The sequence below is a fragment of the Salmo salar genome, chromosome ssa24 (assembly GCF_905237065.1).
Source record: "Salmo salar chromosome ssa24, Ssal_v3.1, whole genome shotgun sequence".
In the NCBI taxonomy this organism is placed as follows: domain Eukaryota; kingdom Metazoa; phylum Chordata; class Actinopteri; order Salmoniformes; family Salmonidae; genus Salmo; species Salmo salar.
In genome coordinates this window covers 22,472,005-22,485,847 of record NC_059465.1, presented here as the reverse complement: position 1 = coordinate 22,485,847, position 13,843 = coordinate 22,472,005, and the positions used below count along the sequence as shown (strand labels likewise).

Genomic DNA, 13,843 nt, shown 5'->3' with positions numbered 1-13,843 from the left:
TGTGTGTGTGTGTGTGTGTGTGTGTGCTCAATTAATTACTGTACATCTCAGGCACTGATTCAATAGCTCATATGTGTGATGAGTTGAAATGGTAAGTAATTTAATGAATTTAAATGTTTGAAGATGTACTAAATAAATAGCAATACCAGAAGTACAACCGGTTTCCACGTATTAACATTGGGGAGAAAGGAAGGCCCACTTATGCGTAATGCGCAATTGTGCAACTTGGTACGCTTTTGGCACACATATATTTGAATAGTAGCGAAGAACCGCCTCTCCCTCATTGGCCAGTACATACTATAACCCGAGGCAAAAAAGTCCGTCTTTGACAACGCCGGGGTTTCGTTGGTGGAAACCGTGATAGGGAGGAACCTATGTGAGATGTCTTTAAATTGTTCACAGCAAAAATGGGCGTAAATCCATGCCCATACCCAGAAAGCATGAGAAAGCATGTTCAGATGTTCTCCACGAATTTACTTCTATAATAGGCAAATTACTTATATTGTTACGCCCAGAAGACAGTCTATTTTATTCACTAGAGTAGCTGACAAATAGAAGTATACATTTATTATCATGTCGTGTGCAGTTGACGCGCAGAATTTGATCTCTATTTCTTTGCGGAAAATACATAACTCCAGAACGCAGAGGGGAGGTATCAAGCTCCACAAGAACTTGCTGGTCACATATGTCCTGAAAAACGCTAGAGATTTTTACATGAGCATGGAGTTTGCAGAAATGTACAGCTGCCTACAGCAGAACGGGGAGATGATAACTGTCTGTGATGAAAAGCAGGACTCTTTTGAAATGACCGGGAACTGTGAGGATCTAGCTGGTGAGTTTTGCTGCAACTACACAGGGGATGTGTTGGACACTTACCACTGCGCAGCGCCACAATCGGCTTGCCACCCAGCAATGGTGCCCGAAGCGCACATCCAAACGGCATCTGCCTGTTTCATGGCTCCTGTCTATCAATGTGACTCTAACCTCAAGTACTCGGGTGTCTGCTGGGACTGTTATGCGGAACCTTACACAGCCAACCGGGACATTCCTGTCTCAAACACACACAACCAAAAGACTGTATTGGACTTGGACACACATGTGGTGACTACTGTCGAGAATGGATATCTTCCCCCAGACTACTGCTTGTCATTAAAACAACATGGTCAGGGCCCGCAAAGTTCTCATAAGAAACGAAAAATGTATTCAAGTGATGCTTCTGATTCCGATTATCTGTCAGACTTTGTGCCCATGTCATGCAAACGCATTAGGTCTGATGACGTTTCTTGTAATTCCGAACAACTGGACACACCGAACATCTCCAACCTCATGTCAGTGTTAGGCTCGGGGTTTACTGAGCTGTTGAACTTCCAAACGGACGTGGAACAGGTAGTAAATGGACAAACAAACTGTTGTAAACAAGCACTGGCGGGCAGCGGTGCATGGACCAGAGCAATTGAGGCTTTTTGATTGACACACTTTAACTTTTTCTACAAACCATTGGTGGTCTCAAATAAAATACACAATTGATATACTTAACACTGTTCTGCTCGCTTTCAATTTAAAAGCTGTTGAACTCAATTTAAATTGTACTTTGGGGAGAGGGCTTGCGCAATATGTGCAATGACCTATATTAACCATGGATTGCTGATGCTATGTATGCCTATTGGCCATTTAGAGGCTTTGAAGCCACGGGCCGGCCATATTGGCATTCCCCAGTACTTGCAGTCCTCGGTGGCAATGAATGGAATTTTACAGCATTTCATTGAAATGTTTCAAGGGCAAAATTACATGTATTTAAGAATTTGTGTTCTTGTATTGGGGATAGTAATGTCCCAAAAAATTGACTTTAAGGAATTTTTTTCTACATATTTTCACATTTTGAATGTGTATCTTACATTAAGGTGTCTGTAATAAAATACACGTGGCAAACAAATGTGGACAATAAATGCATTTATATAGCTTGCAAAATGTTTTTTTTTTTACACTGGTGGGGGAGTGCCAAGATGGAGGTATGGCGGCTTCAACACAGCGCATCCAAAATGTATTCTAGTGTGTATATGTACTTCATTGGATATGGTCCTTTCTCCCGCACCAAGTTGTTGCCTTCATGTGCCTTGCTAAAATGTGTGATGCAGAACCAGCTCCACCATGCGATGATGGAAAAGAACTACACCAATGTATTACCAAATGCATTTTGATAACTCCCGTGAAATTATAAGAAAATTAGCATGTGTGTTATGCATTTCCTACACCAGTATTGGCTAATGTTTTAGTTAGGCCTGTAGACTAAGTACATTTTTGTGTAATGATCTCTTACACTATTTCTGTGGCATCATACTTAATTATGGCCCTCTACAAAGCAAGGGACTATCATTTTTTTTGTAACTGAAAAATACATTTATTTGCATATTTCCGTTAAGGAACGCCTACTCTGTTAAGTGCGCGTGTGCAATAACTCAATTCGACTTTGCGCTGTTTCTAAACAACGCCATTTTTTAGAAACGTTGGCAAAGGGTAAAGTCTACAAAAAGCAGTCCATCCTGGGTTTTTTTTAAGAGAGATTTTAATTTTGGCAACAAACTGTATGGAGATGAAATGTTTCACCGATGAGAAAATGTGCAGAACGTCGGCCAAATCCATCTCGCTTCATCTTCTCCCACTGCCAGCCACTTGGCTTCCTCTCATCACCATATTTGGTAGTGAGTGGAAACGCCAGCCGGATGCTTCACATTTATACGTTTATCTGTGCCTTCTCCTCAATGAGGGGTACGGACGTCCCAAGGATCCCAGATAGCGAAGGCCGATTGAATATAGTCAACAACTTAGCCCTCTCCGAGGATCTATTCATTACGGAAACCTTTTGCCGTTTAACAACCGAAACGGAGAGGGACCTACTTGAATTTGTCCAATAGAAACTATCGTTTGCGTTTTCCTTTTGTCGTAAATTGTTTCTGTTGCAAAACTAAACGAAACGTTTTGCAACAGAATTGGAGTAATGATTACAGCCTAGCTGTAGCCATATCGGTTCGGGTTATGACCGGAGAGGGGCGGAGAACACCGATATTCCTAAGTAACAAACGTCATGCGTAGGCTACGTCCTTGAGGAATGAAATGACAGTTCGAGGTGTTTTTTAAATTAACAACAAGCAAAGCCTTGCTGGGCCATTTCTATTAAAAATGCTGGGTCTTCTTGTGAGAGCGGTGGTGAGTCAAACGTTTTTATAGCCTAATTCATGAGTGCGCAGTTGTGCGCCCATAACTAAGAGCAGCGCGTTCACTATTACTGCTGTAAATGCGGGTGGGGCACCAGGTTAGGTAACTGTTATTATTGTAGCCTAAAATGTGAAGTCAGGCCACTCCGTATTTCTCCACGAAAATCATATCAAATTAGCATTTACCCCATTGTAGTTATCACTCGAGTCTCTATATTAGGTTACAAAATGGATAGCCGCCAGTTTCAAGGTTTCATGGTTGTCTATATCAGATTAAGATAAAACAGTGTGTTAAACTAGTATACAATTTTAAATAGCCAACCGATTGCTTTTTAGATGTGGTGTGGTGCATGTTCATTGGAAGGGTTCACGCACTGTAGCAGAACTGGCTATTTATATTCTAACTTGAAAAAGCTGTCAGGAAACTTGACAGCCAAGCACAGTCCAAACAAATAGTCTAACAACATACTAAACTTGATAGATTTGTTTTGGTCTCAAGTTTCTGTCATAAAACTAGGTCATACAGTGTTCTAACAATCTATTATTTCAAAAGGTTTTTGGATTCATGAAATAGGATTATGTTGATCACACCTTTTTACATCGAAACGAATGTAAATACATGTTAATCACTTTGTTAATCACAGTTTTGTCTGTTTTTCTTATGTTATGGTTTCTGTTACAATGGCCCCCTGTGTCATGGTTGTTGACAGTTGCTGGCAATATAGGACTATAAATCAGTTCTGTGGTTGTCAACCAACATTGTTGATATATTTTATATGCCAATGGGATTATCAACTCTGGATATTAATATTTTAGATACTTTAAGACAAAATATCAACCTAGAGATGTATGGTATTGAATTATGTCATATTGAATGCAGAACAAATTATTTATTAGAAATGGAAAGACAGATGTTTTTTTGTTGTTTTTTTTTAAGCTAAGGTCAGGCTTGGTGAAGCCATATCACCTGGTCAAGCCAGTGTCAGTGACTATCCTCCCAGAGAGGTCTTCGCACCACCAGGACAATTTGCCCAAGCTGCCAGTGCCTCCACTGAGGCAGACATTTGAGCGCTACCTGTTGATGCTGGAGCCCCTGCTCAGTGAGGAGGAGCTGGATCACACACGCAAGCTGGTCAAGGAGTTCCTCATTCCTGGTGGGGTGGGAGACAGGTTGCAGAGAAGCCTGGAGCGCAGAGCCAACAACAAAGAGAACTGGGTTAGTATATACTGTAGTTGAACAGAGAAGGTCACATAAAGAAGAGGGTTATGTGGTAGGGCGGCGCATGGCCCATAGAGGTTGAAAGAAGAATAGAGTAAGTCCTTAGAGGGATACAGGCAGCTAAAGATCTGTGCTGATTGGCAGGAAAAGATCCCTGTATTATATCCATTATGCAATTACGTAAATGTGATGTTGAATCCATCCATTTCCCCCACTTTTTGAGATTACATTTAACATTTACCCATAGGTTTACTCCCTTGCATATGTCATAACCTGTGAATGTGTTTAGGAGAAAATGATCTGATACTTGCTGGACTATAGCATTGTCATTGCTGTTTATGTAGCTCACAGAGTGGTGGATGCAGTCAGCGTATCTGGATTCCCGGATGCCTGTGGCAGTCTATTCCAGCCCTGGGGTGGCCCTGCCCCGCATGACCTTCCAAGATCGCCAAGGACAAATGAGGTGAGCAACAAGGAACCATGCGTGTCTGAGACCACTGTACTAAAACCAGCCATTGTGACAAGACAGTTTAGATGCCTTCCCTCCATTAGCCATCCCTCCATCACTGAAAAGTCTTTATGGCTGTCCTACACGTCAACGAAAAGCACGTTTTATAGGCCTACTGCTTCTTAAAAAGCAAGTTAGTAGAAAGTGATTGACTTTAGTGTTGTATTACACCATAGCTCTTGTGAACTTGAGAATAGGCTTGAGTTTCATACTGACCTTTAGACAGACTTCCCCTTCGTGCTGGCTATTTATGGCACATTGGCTGTTCAAAGCATTGCTCAGCTTTTTTGGACCACAGTGATCCATAAGGTACGCAGTCAACATTGTAGGCTTATGTGGCTTTTTGTTGAGCAAAACTTGTCAGTGAATGTACTATAGAGAGAGCACGCACACATGGGTGTAAGAGTGGGCTGCCATTGAGTTCGCTTCATCTGAACCATTTGCGCAAATAATTTGCCGCTGTGTGGTACTGCTTCGATATTACGGACAGTGCCAAACTTATACAGTAGACTAGAAGAGGATACTAGAGCAGACTCCAATGCTCATATGAAAAGCCAATTATTCAACAATATACTGTACTGTACACCATCTTAGCCACTAGACTAGAGTGACACAGACGGTTCACTAAATGCAGAGATATAGAATCAAAATAGACAGATGTTTCTTATAATAATCGTGGTCCTGAGTCTGACGTAAGCAAGTCTGGTTGGAGATAAAATATATTTTTATTGTCACATACACCGGATAGATGCAGTGAAATGTGTTGTTTACAAAGTCAGCCATAGCAGCATGGCGCCCCTGAAGCATATTATAGTTAAATGCCTTGCTTAAGGGCACATCGGCATATTTTTCACCTAGTCGGCTTGGGTTTTCGAACCAGCGACCTTTCGTATACTGGCCCAACGCTCTTAACCGCTAGACTAGATATGAGGCCATGGAAAACAAAATAGTGCACTAAAGTGTATCGGAGTAGATTATGTGACTAGAACATGAGATGGGGAGCGGTGAAAGACTGAATGTCAGTTGGCTGAAGAAATACCATATATGGTTTCATTATTAATTCAACAATGTTTTCTGCTCAGGTTTGCTGCAAAATTGATTGCAGGGGTTTTGGACTTCAAAAAAATGATTGACAGGTTAGTAATATTATCTCTTTTAATGATATACAGGTAACTGCCAAAATAATGGAAACTCTTGAGTAAATGAGGGATACAAAGTATATTGAAAGCAAGTCCTTCCACACAGATGTGATTCCTGAGTTAATTAAGCAATTAACATCCTATCATGCTTGGGGTCATGTAAAAATGCAGGGCATGCAATAATTTTAGCTACCCATGGCTACGCCCCCATAGGATGACAATGCCACCATCCACAGGGGACGAGTGATCGCTGAATGGTTGGATGAGCATGAAAACGATCTAAGTCATTTGCCATGGCCGTCTCAGTCACCAGATCTCCCAATTGAGCACTTACGGGAGATTCTGGAGTGGTGCCTGAGACTGCGTTTTCCACTACCATCAGCAAAACACCAAATTATCTTATTTCTTCTCGAAGAATTGTGTCACATCCCTCCAATAGAGTTCCAGACACTTGTAGAATCTATGCCAAGGTGCATTAAAGCTTTTCTGGCTCGTGGTGGCCCAATGGCCAATTAAGACACATTTTGTTGGTGTTTCCTTTATTTTGGCAGTAACCTGTACATCTAACGTGTTCGTCACCCTGGCTGACACTAACTCTGTGTCTTAGTGAGACGTTGCCTATTGAGTATTTGGGTGGGAAGCCTCTGTGTATGGACCAGTACTACCAGATCCTGTCCTCCTGTCGTATCCCTGGACCAAAGAGAGACACTGTGGTCAACCACGCTATCGGGAAAGTGGCCCCTACTCACATCACTGTGGTCCATAACTTCCAGGTAAACTATAGCTTTGCTTTGCTTTCTTTGCTGCTGCTTGATGTTGCTACAACACAGAGGAGATCAATCATGTTGTTGCATTGTTAGTTTCTTGGCTGTAACCCACTTAACCAAATCTCATATGCTGATTAGCCTTCTCCCTCTGGCCTTAGTTCTTTGTCCTGGATGTGTATAACAGCGATGGCTCCCCACTGACGGTGGACCAGATCTATATGCAACTGGAGAAGGTCTGGAACTCGTCCCTGCAGAGCAACAAGGAGCCTATCGGCATCCTGACCTCCCAGCACCGCAACACCTGGGGCAAAGCCTACAACAACCTCATCAAAGGTATGGCAATGGAGGGGGGACATCACTATGACAGTGAGGGCTCAGAGGAGCATATTGGGTGACCCACCAAATAAACAAAAGCCATTCTTGAGCCATAACATAAGAGTAACTGGAAGCAACCTATCACTTTGGACATATTGTTTTAGAGCTATTGGTCAATGATTTCCTCTAGGTCCTTGTTGGGTTGCTTATTGTATCGTTTTTTCCCCCCCTAGACAAGACAAATAAGGAGTCTGTCCGTGCTATCCAGAAGAGCATATTCACGGTGTGTCTAGACGCCCCCATGCCACAGATGTCTGAGCAGCGGTACCAGAGTCGTGTCGCTGCCCAGATGCTGCATGGTGGAGGGAGTCGCTGGAACAGTGGCAACCGCTGGTTTGATAAGACGTTACAGGTAAGCTCTGAGATTAGAACTATAGAACAAAGGTTGCATCCTCCCAGATATTGTGTTTCATATTTTAATTCACAAGTATCTTGCCATTTTTTATAATGTTTGTTATTTAATCCCCAGTTTATTGTGGGTGAAGATGGTACATGTGGTCTGGTGTATGAGCATGCCCCAGCTGAAGGCCCACCCATTGTGTTCTTGGTGGACCATGTGGTTGAGTACATGTAAGACATTACAGAATATATTTCATTAATTGATTAATGGTACACAGTATTTCTGTGGTCACTGTGTACTCTAGAGAAGAACTTTAGCACCGATTGCTGGCTGCAATGGCTATTTTTCCATATGGATCAGGTACATTGTGCCTGAGCATAGCAAGCATTTTGAAGATTTCCAGTTTGTCATGATCAGATAGTGCCTCATCCTTTTAAAAACTCTTAACTACCATTTGAAGCCTACTGACCATGACCCTGGCCTACTGACCGTGACCCTGGCCTACTGACCGTGACCCTGGCCTACTGACCGTGACCCTGGCCTACTGACCGTGACCCTGGCCTACTGACCGTGACCCTGGCCTACTGACCATGACCACAGCAGTTGCTACATCCATTTTTGGACTTACAAATGAATGATATGTACCCATTTATTCTTGAAGAATATAACTTATAAATTCCTCATGAGCTTAGTTCAACTGTTGTAATTTAAGCTTGTTTTGCACCAATGTTTGTAAGCAAAGTATAGGGAAACACACTGTATAGCCTCAACATGGTAAAAACTATAATTTTTATCATGGATGGTCAGCCCTTGCATCCATAGCTATGAAGTCTAGTCTATGAATTTGAGTGATTACATTTCTCCAGCCCAATCCCTCAGCTTATTACCAAAACAGTGGCGGGGCTTTGTAATTGTTTCAACAACTGATTGGCCCTTTGTTTTGTGTTTAAACAGGAGGAGGATGGAGGTAGTACGCACTCCCATGACCCCTCTGCCCATGCCTCCCAAACTGCGTTTCAATATCACACCTGAGGTGAAGAAGGATATTGAGTCGGCCAAGCAGAATATGAACATGTAAGTAGATTCTGTTTCAGTTTTCCTATCAGTTTCTGTTCAAACATGTCTGAAGTGTTTCTCACCCTTTGGCTGACTTTTTTTATACCCCAGAATGTCACATGACTTGGATGTGAACGTGGTCTTCTTTTCTGACTTTGGGAGAAATGTTCCAAGGGCACACAAGTTGAGTCCAGATGCCTTTATACAAATGGCTCTACAGCTTGCCTACTTCAGGTGGGTTTCATTACATTTCTACTATAACAAAACAGCATCTGAAACAGCAGTTGGGTTACCTTAACCTGTCACTTTGCCACATTTGAGACTTACTGATCTTTCATGTTTCAGAATGTATAAGATGTGCTGTTCTACTTATGAGAGTGCGTCCTTGCGTATGTTTGCACTTGGTCGAACAGACACCATCCGCTCCTGCTCCAACGAGTCGCTCAGATTTGTGCAGGCGATGGAGGACCCAGCTAAACCGGTGAGTCAACTCTCAAACCTGGATGTTGACAGTAAATAGACACTAACCACTGACTGTTACTGTACTGCAATAATGTATGTTTTACTATATGTTGACAGAACACAGAGAAGGTTTTTCTATTGGACAAAGCATGCCAAGCCCACAGAGAATACACTCATATGGTGAGGACTGGAACTCTGCATCAGTTTTTGATGGAAATCTACATTTACTGTAATAACCCATGCTTGTCCCCACCCACTGCAATGTACATTTATTTTGTGCTTTTATGTATGTCCGTTACTGAGCAGGCAATTCATGGCCAGGCCATAGACAGACATCTCCTTGGCCTGAAGTTGCAGGCGATTGAAGAACTGACGTCCATGCCAGAGATATTCATGGACACAGCCTATGCTGTGGCTGAACATTTCAATCTCTCCACCAGCCAGGTATGCAAGCTGTTTATGTGAGATATTAAGCATCCCAAAATGCAACATATAAGAGGACAAGTTGCAGACCTGTAGCCAGTGGTAACATTACTAAAAACATTCGTAAATACAAGTACTATGTAAGGTTTGGTACTAATTTTAGTTTATTAGACAATGATAAGGTTTGGACCGTATTTGTAAATGCTAATGCCTAAAATGTCATTTTTCACTGTCTCTTCTTCAGGCTGGTGCTAAGACGGACTGTGTGATGTGCTTCGGTCCGATGGTGCCGGATGGCTATGGAGTGTGTTACAACCCCATGGCAGACCACATAAACATTGCCATTACAGCCTTCAACAGCTGTGAAGAGACACATGCTGCCAACTTTGGCCGGGGTGTGAAGAAGGCTCTGAGAGACATGAGGTCTCTGCTGGAGGAGACAGCTAATGCTAAGCAGTGAGGCCCCACAGGGGACATGGCTCCTCTGTAGGGCTGTGTGGGACTGAACCTGTGCTGGATGTAGTGGGAGAAACTAAAGTCACCCTGGTATATCTAGTGCTGTAACATGGAGAGAGGAAGAAGCACTTTGCACCGATTTAGGTGGGCCTTGGAAAGCTTTTGGGCCCTTCAGGTAGACTTGATATGTGTGGTAAGGAAAGTCCTGTAATACCCAGAAGACTATACCTGTACTTCAGTGAAAAGTGAGTATGACTGATGGAAAGTTATACATTTCATGTTTAATGATATGGGTTTTTCCATTTCCAGATAGTTGGCACCTTATGTTAAAGAAAGAGCCACACCAGATCATGGTGACTATATTATGTTTAAAAATTATATATATTTTTTTTTAAGTCTACACATGTTGGTGCTGTCTTAAATGTCATTCTGTTGGATTTTACATGCATTTATTCAGTTTGTTTACCTACATATTTGTTATTTTATAATAATCAGTTTTAAATAATCAGTTCAAACAGTTAAGTTATTTAAGTAATGAAATTGTGTGCCATACTATACCAGATGTGCCATAATAATGACTTGCTGAGTGGTTCTGCTGTGACTCACATTGGTAAATGTTTTCTATACAACTAAAAAAACTAAACCAAAGACTGCTGTAATGATAATCATTTACACTTTGAGTATTTATTTTAATGTTACAAAACCTGACAATATTGATTAAACTAAGGAAAAACTGTCCTCCAGTAACTGCCTAAATTTCATTAAATACTGTATAATAGAAAGGCGAGCCACAGATCAAGGCTCCACAAATGAGTATTTCGCTCGGAAGCTACCCTTGCTATGCAGGTACTTGCCATGGAATTCTATCTCCGCCATGGAATTCTATCTCCGCCATGTTTCCAGCTGAGCGCTAGTGAAAAAGCTGTTGGCCCTTGAACACGTTGGTCTTCAAGACATCTACATCTCGTATGTAATGGAGATGGTATTGGAGACATAATGTTTTTTACAATGGCATACATGTCAAGATGAAGGTTCATTGTTTAATGTACACTCAACTAGACAGTTTGCATTGAAATACTGAAGTATCAAAACAGAACTGTCTCCCTCTTCCCTCACCATAATGAAGGTGGACTGGGCTGCTGTGCTGTTGTCCACGGGGCCCATGCGCAGAGCCTGGATCCTGATCTTTACTGAGGGAGGGGCATTGATGAGCACTTGAAAGGTGAATAGCTGAGGTCATCGTTGGATTCTCAATGACGTCACTGGGAGCAAACAGCTGGACATCAGTCTGTGGGAGCAATACTGAGAGGCATATATCTTAAATGAACCAAATCATGTTATTTGAAATTTCACATGTCATTCTACCAAATCTATTCTTCTATCACTGTGTAACAGCATGATAGAAATATACCTTCTGTTTCAGCCCATAGCCACTCCGTACCGTCATACCCTGGTGATGAGTGATTACTCTTCTTGGAGGTCTTCTGACGGCTGTAAGTGAGCAGCACTCTGTTTTCAGGGGACAGGAGATTCCAGCAGGATGTTGGTCCTGGAGGACAGTTCAGTGTCCTCTATTATTTTGGGAAAAGTAGCTATTACCACAACAAACAAAAACATTTTGTTTAATCGTACGTCTCACGTTTGACATTACGACTCGTATGTCAAAAATAATTTGTAGATCAAAGAAAGGCAGCACAGCAATATGAAACTTCATCCTAAGTGACACTTATTTTTTATTTGACCTTTTATTTAACTAGGCAAGTCAGTTAAGAACAAATTCTTATTTTCAATGACGGTTCCTGGGTTAACTGCCTTGTTCAGGGGCAGAACGACAGACGTTTACCTTGTCAGCTGGGGATTTGATCTTGCAACCTTTCGGTTACTGGTCCAACTTACCCTAGCCACAGGTGACAGAGAAGGATGTTGTAACAACGGTCCACCTTCCCCTGGGTATCTCTTTTCATAAATGCATTATTACTAATGAGTGTATAGAATTGGTATGTGATGTTTGGACTGGTTTGCTCTCCATATGCTTCTCCGTATTTCAGATAGACCTGCAGAAGGAGTGTTCTTTATTTTCACTTCTATTTTGAGGATTCAGTAAACATCTCTATTTGGGTGTCTCTCACAATTGTGCAGCTTGCACTATATGTGATGGGCAACAGGGAGCCTAGCGGTTAAGAGCAGACTTGTTTACGCTGCTGTGCGTTTTTGTTGCCGATCTTACTTTGCTACCTGACGGTTTTTACTTTTTCATTACCGTATATTTTTACTTTTTCCCTCACTCAACTTTTTTCATTCAACTTTTTTTTACCCCGGAGGTTTTATCTGGACATGGTTCGTCAGGACTTCAAACAGCCGAAGCTAAGTAACATTAACATGATGCCTTCTAATTGCAGTCGTTGTACTTATAATATACAGGAGAACGATCCCCTTACGGCAAGGATATATGTGCTGCAAGCCCAGCTTCAGACGCAATCGTTAGGCAAGGGCAATTTCAGTGTAGGAAAGGATGAAACAGCGTCTGTGCCACCAGTAAGTACAGATAGTAACGTTAGTATAAACCCCCTCGCACGGTCCCCGCAGCCGGACATCTTTCCCATGGCTTCTGGAGGGAAACGCTGTAGGAATGCTCAACCGGTGTCGCTTATTCAGCCGACAGAAACTTTCAACCGGTTCTCCCCATTAAGCGAGTCGGAGTCGGAGGCCGAGACTTCTCTGGTCTCTACTCCTCCAGTTACGGGGTCTGAGACGCCGAAGGCTCCCACCATTAGCTCTGACAAATTGAAACCCCTAGTCATTGGCGACTCCATTACCCGCAGTATTAGACTTAAAACAAATCATCCAGCGATCATACACTGTTTACCAGGGGGCAGGGCTACCGACGTTAAGGCTAATCTAAGGACGGTGCTGGCTAAAGCTAAAACTGGCGAGTGTAGAGAGTATAGAGATATTGTTATCCACGTCGGCACCAACGATGTTAGGCTGAAACAGTCAGAGGTCACCAAGCGCAACATAGCTTCAGCGTGTAAATCAGCTAGAAAGATGTCGGCATCGATTAATTGTCTCTGGCCCCCTCCCAGTTAGGGGGAGTGATGAGCTCTACAGCAGAGTCTCACAACTCAATCGCTGGTTGAAAACTGTGTTCTGCCCCTCCCAAAAGATAGAATTTGTAGATAATTGGCCCTCTTTCTGGGACTCACCCACAAACAGGACCAAGCCTGGCCTGTTGAGGAGTGATGGACTCCATCCTAGCTGGAGGGGTGCTCTCATCTTATCTACGAACATAGACGGGGCTCTAACTCCTCTAGCTCCACAATGAAATAGGCTGTTAGCCAGCCTGCCAGCTTAGTGGAGTCTGCCACTAGCACAGTCAGCGTAGTCAGCTCAGCTTTCCCCATTGAGACCGTGTCTGTGCCTCGATCTAGGTTGGGCAAAATTAAAAATGTCGGTGTTCGCTTTAGCAATCTCACTAGTATAAAGACCTCCTCCATTCCTGCCATTATTGAAAGAGATTGTGATACCTCACATCTCAAAATTGGGTAACTTAATGTTAGATCCCTCACTTCCAAGGCAGTTATAGTCAATGAACTAATCACTGATCATAATCTTGATGTGATTGGCCTGACTGAAACATGGCTTAAGCCTGATGAATTTACTGTGTTAAATGAGGCCTCACCCCCTGGTTACACTAGTGACCATACCCCCGTGCATCCGGCAAAGGCGGAGGTGTTGCTAACATTTACAATAGCAAATTTCAATTTACAAAAAAAAAAAAACAATGACGTTTTCGTCTTTTGAGCTTCTAGTCATGAAATCTATGCAGCCTACTCACTCACTTTTTATAGCTACTGTTTACAGGCCTCCTGGGCCATATGCAGTGTTC

At 42.5% G+C, this 13,843-nt stretch overlaps 2 protein-coding genes across 2 annotated transcripts; both read left to right on the top strand.

Annotated features, from left to right (window-relative positions):
• Nucleotides 1-426: 426 nt before the first annotated feature.
• Nucleotides 427-1,934, top strand: LOC106585340 (immediate early response gene 5-like protein). Its single transcript, XM_014171431.2, has one exon. The coding sequence runs from the start codon at nt 574-576 to the stop codon at nt 1,465-1,467; it is 894 nt and encodes a 297-aa protein (XP_014026906.1). The 5' UTR covers nt 427-573; the 3' UTR covers nt 1,468-1,934.
• Nucleotides 1,935-2,697: 763 nt separating this feature from the next.
• On the top strand, nt 2,698-10,695 carry LOC106585535 (carnitine O-acetyltransferase). Its single transcript, XM_014171849.2, has 14 exons — nt 2,698-3,204; nt 4,150-4,428; nt 4,776-4,894; nt 6,022-6,075; nt 6,686-6,851; nt 7,004-7,178; nt 7,394-7,572; nt 7,690-7,790; nt 8,515-8,634; nt 8,728-8,850; nt 8,962-9,097; nt 9,196-9,258; nt 9,385-9,522; nt 9,746-10,695. Exons 1-14 carry the CDS (start codon nt 3,178-3,180, stop codon nt 9,959-9,961), a joined length of 1,896 nt encoding a protein of 631 aa, XP_014027324.1. The 5' UTR covers nt 2,698-3,177; the 3' UTR covers nt 9,962-10,695.
• The last annotated feature ends 3,148 nt before the right edge of the window (nt 10,696-13,843 follow it).

Excerpts from the sequence above, each read along its gene's own strand:
- LOC106585340 (XM_014171431.2), top strand. The coding sequence starts at position 574 with ATGTCGTGTGCAGTTGACGCGCAGAATTTGATCTCTATTTCTTTGCGG.
- LOC106585535 (XM_014171849.2), top strand. The coding sequence starts at position 3,178 with ATGCTGGGTCTTCTTGTGAGAGCGGTG. Across the intron at positions 8,851-8,961 it reads CTACAGCTTGCCTACTTCAG|AATGTATAAGATGTGCTGTT; the intron begins GTGGGTTTCATT and ends TTCATGTTTCAG. Across the intron at positions 9,523-9,745 it reads TCAATCTCTCCACCAGCCAG|GCTGGTGCTAAGACGGACTG; the intron begins GTATGCAAGCTG and ends TCTCTTCTTCAG.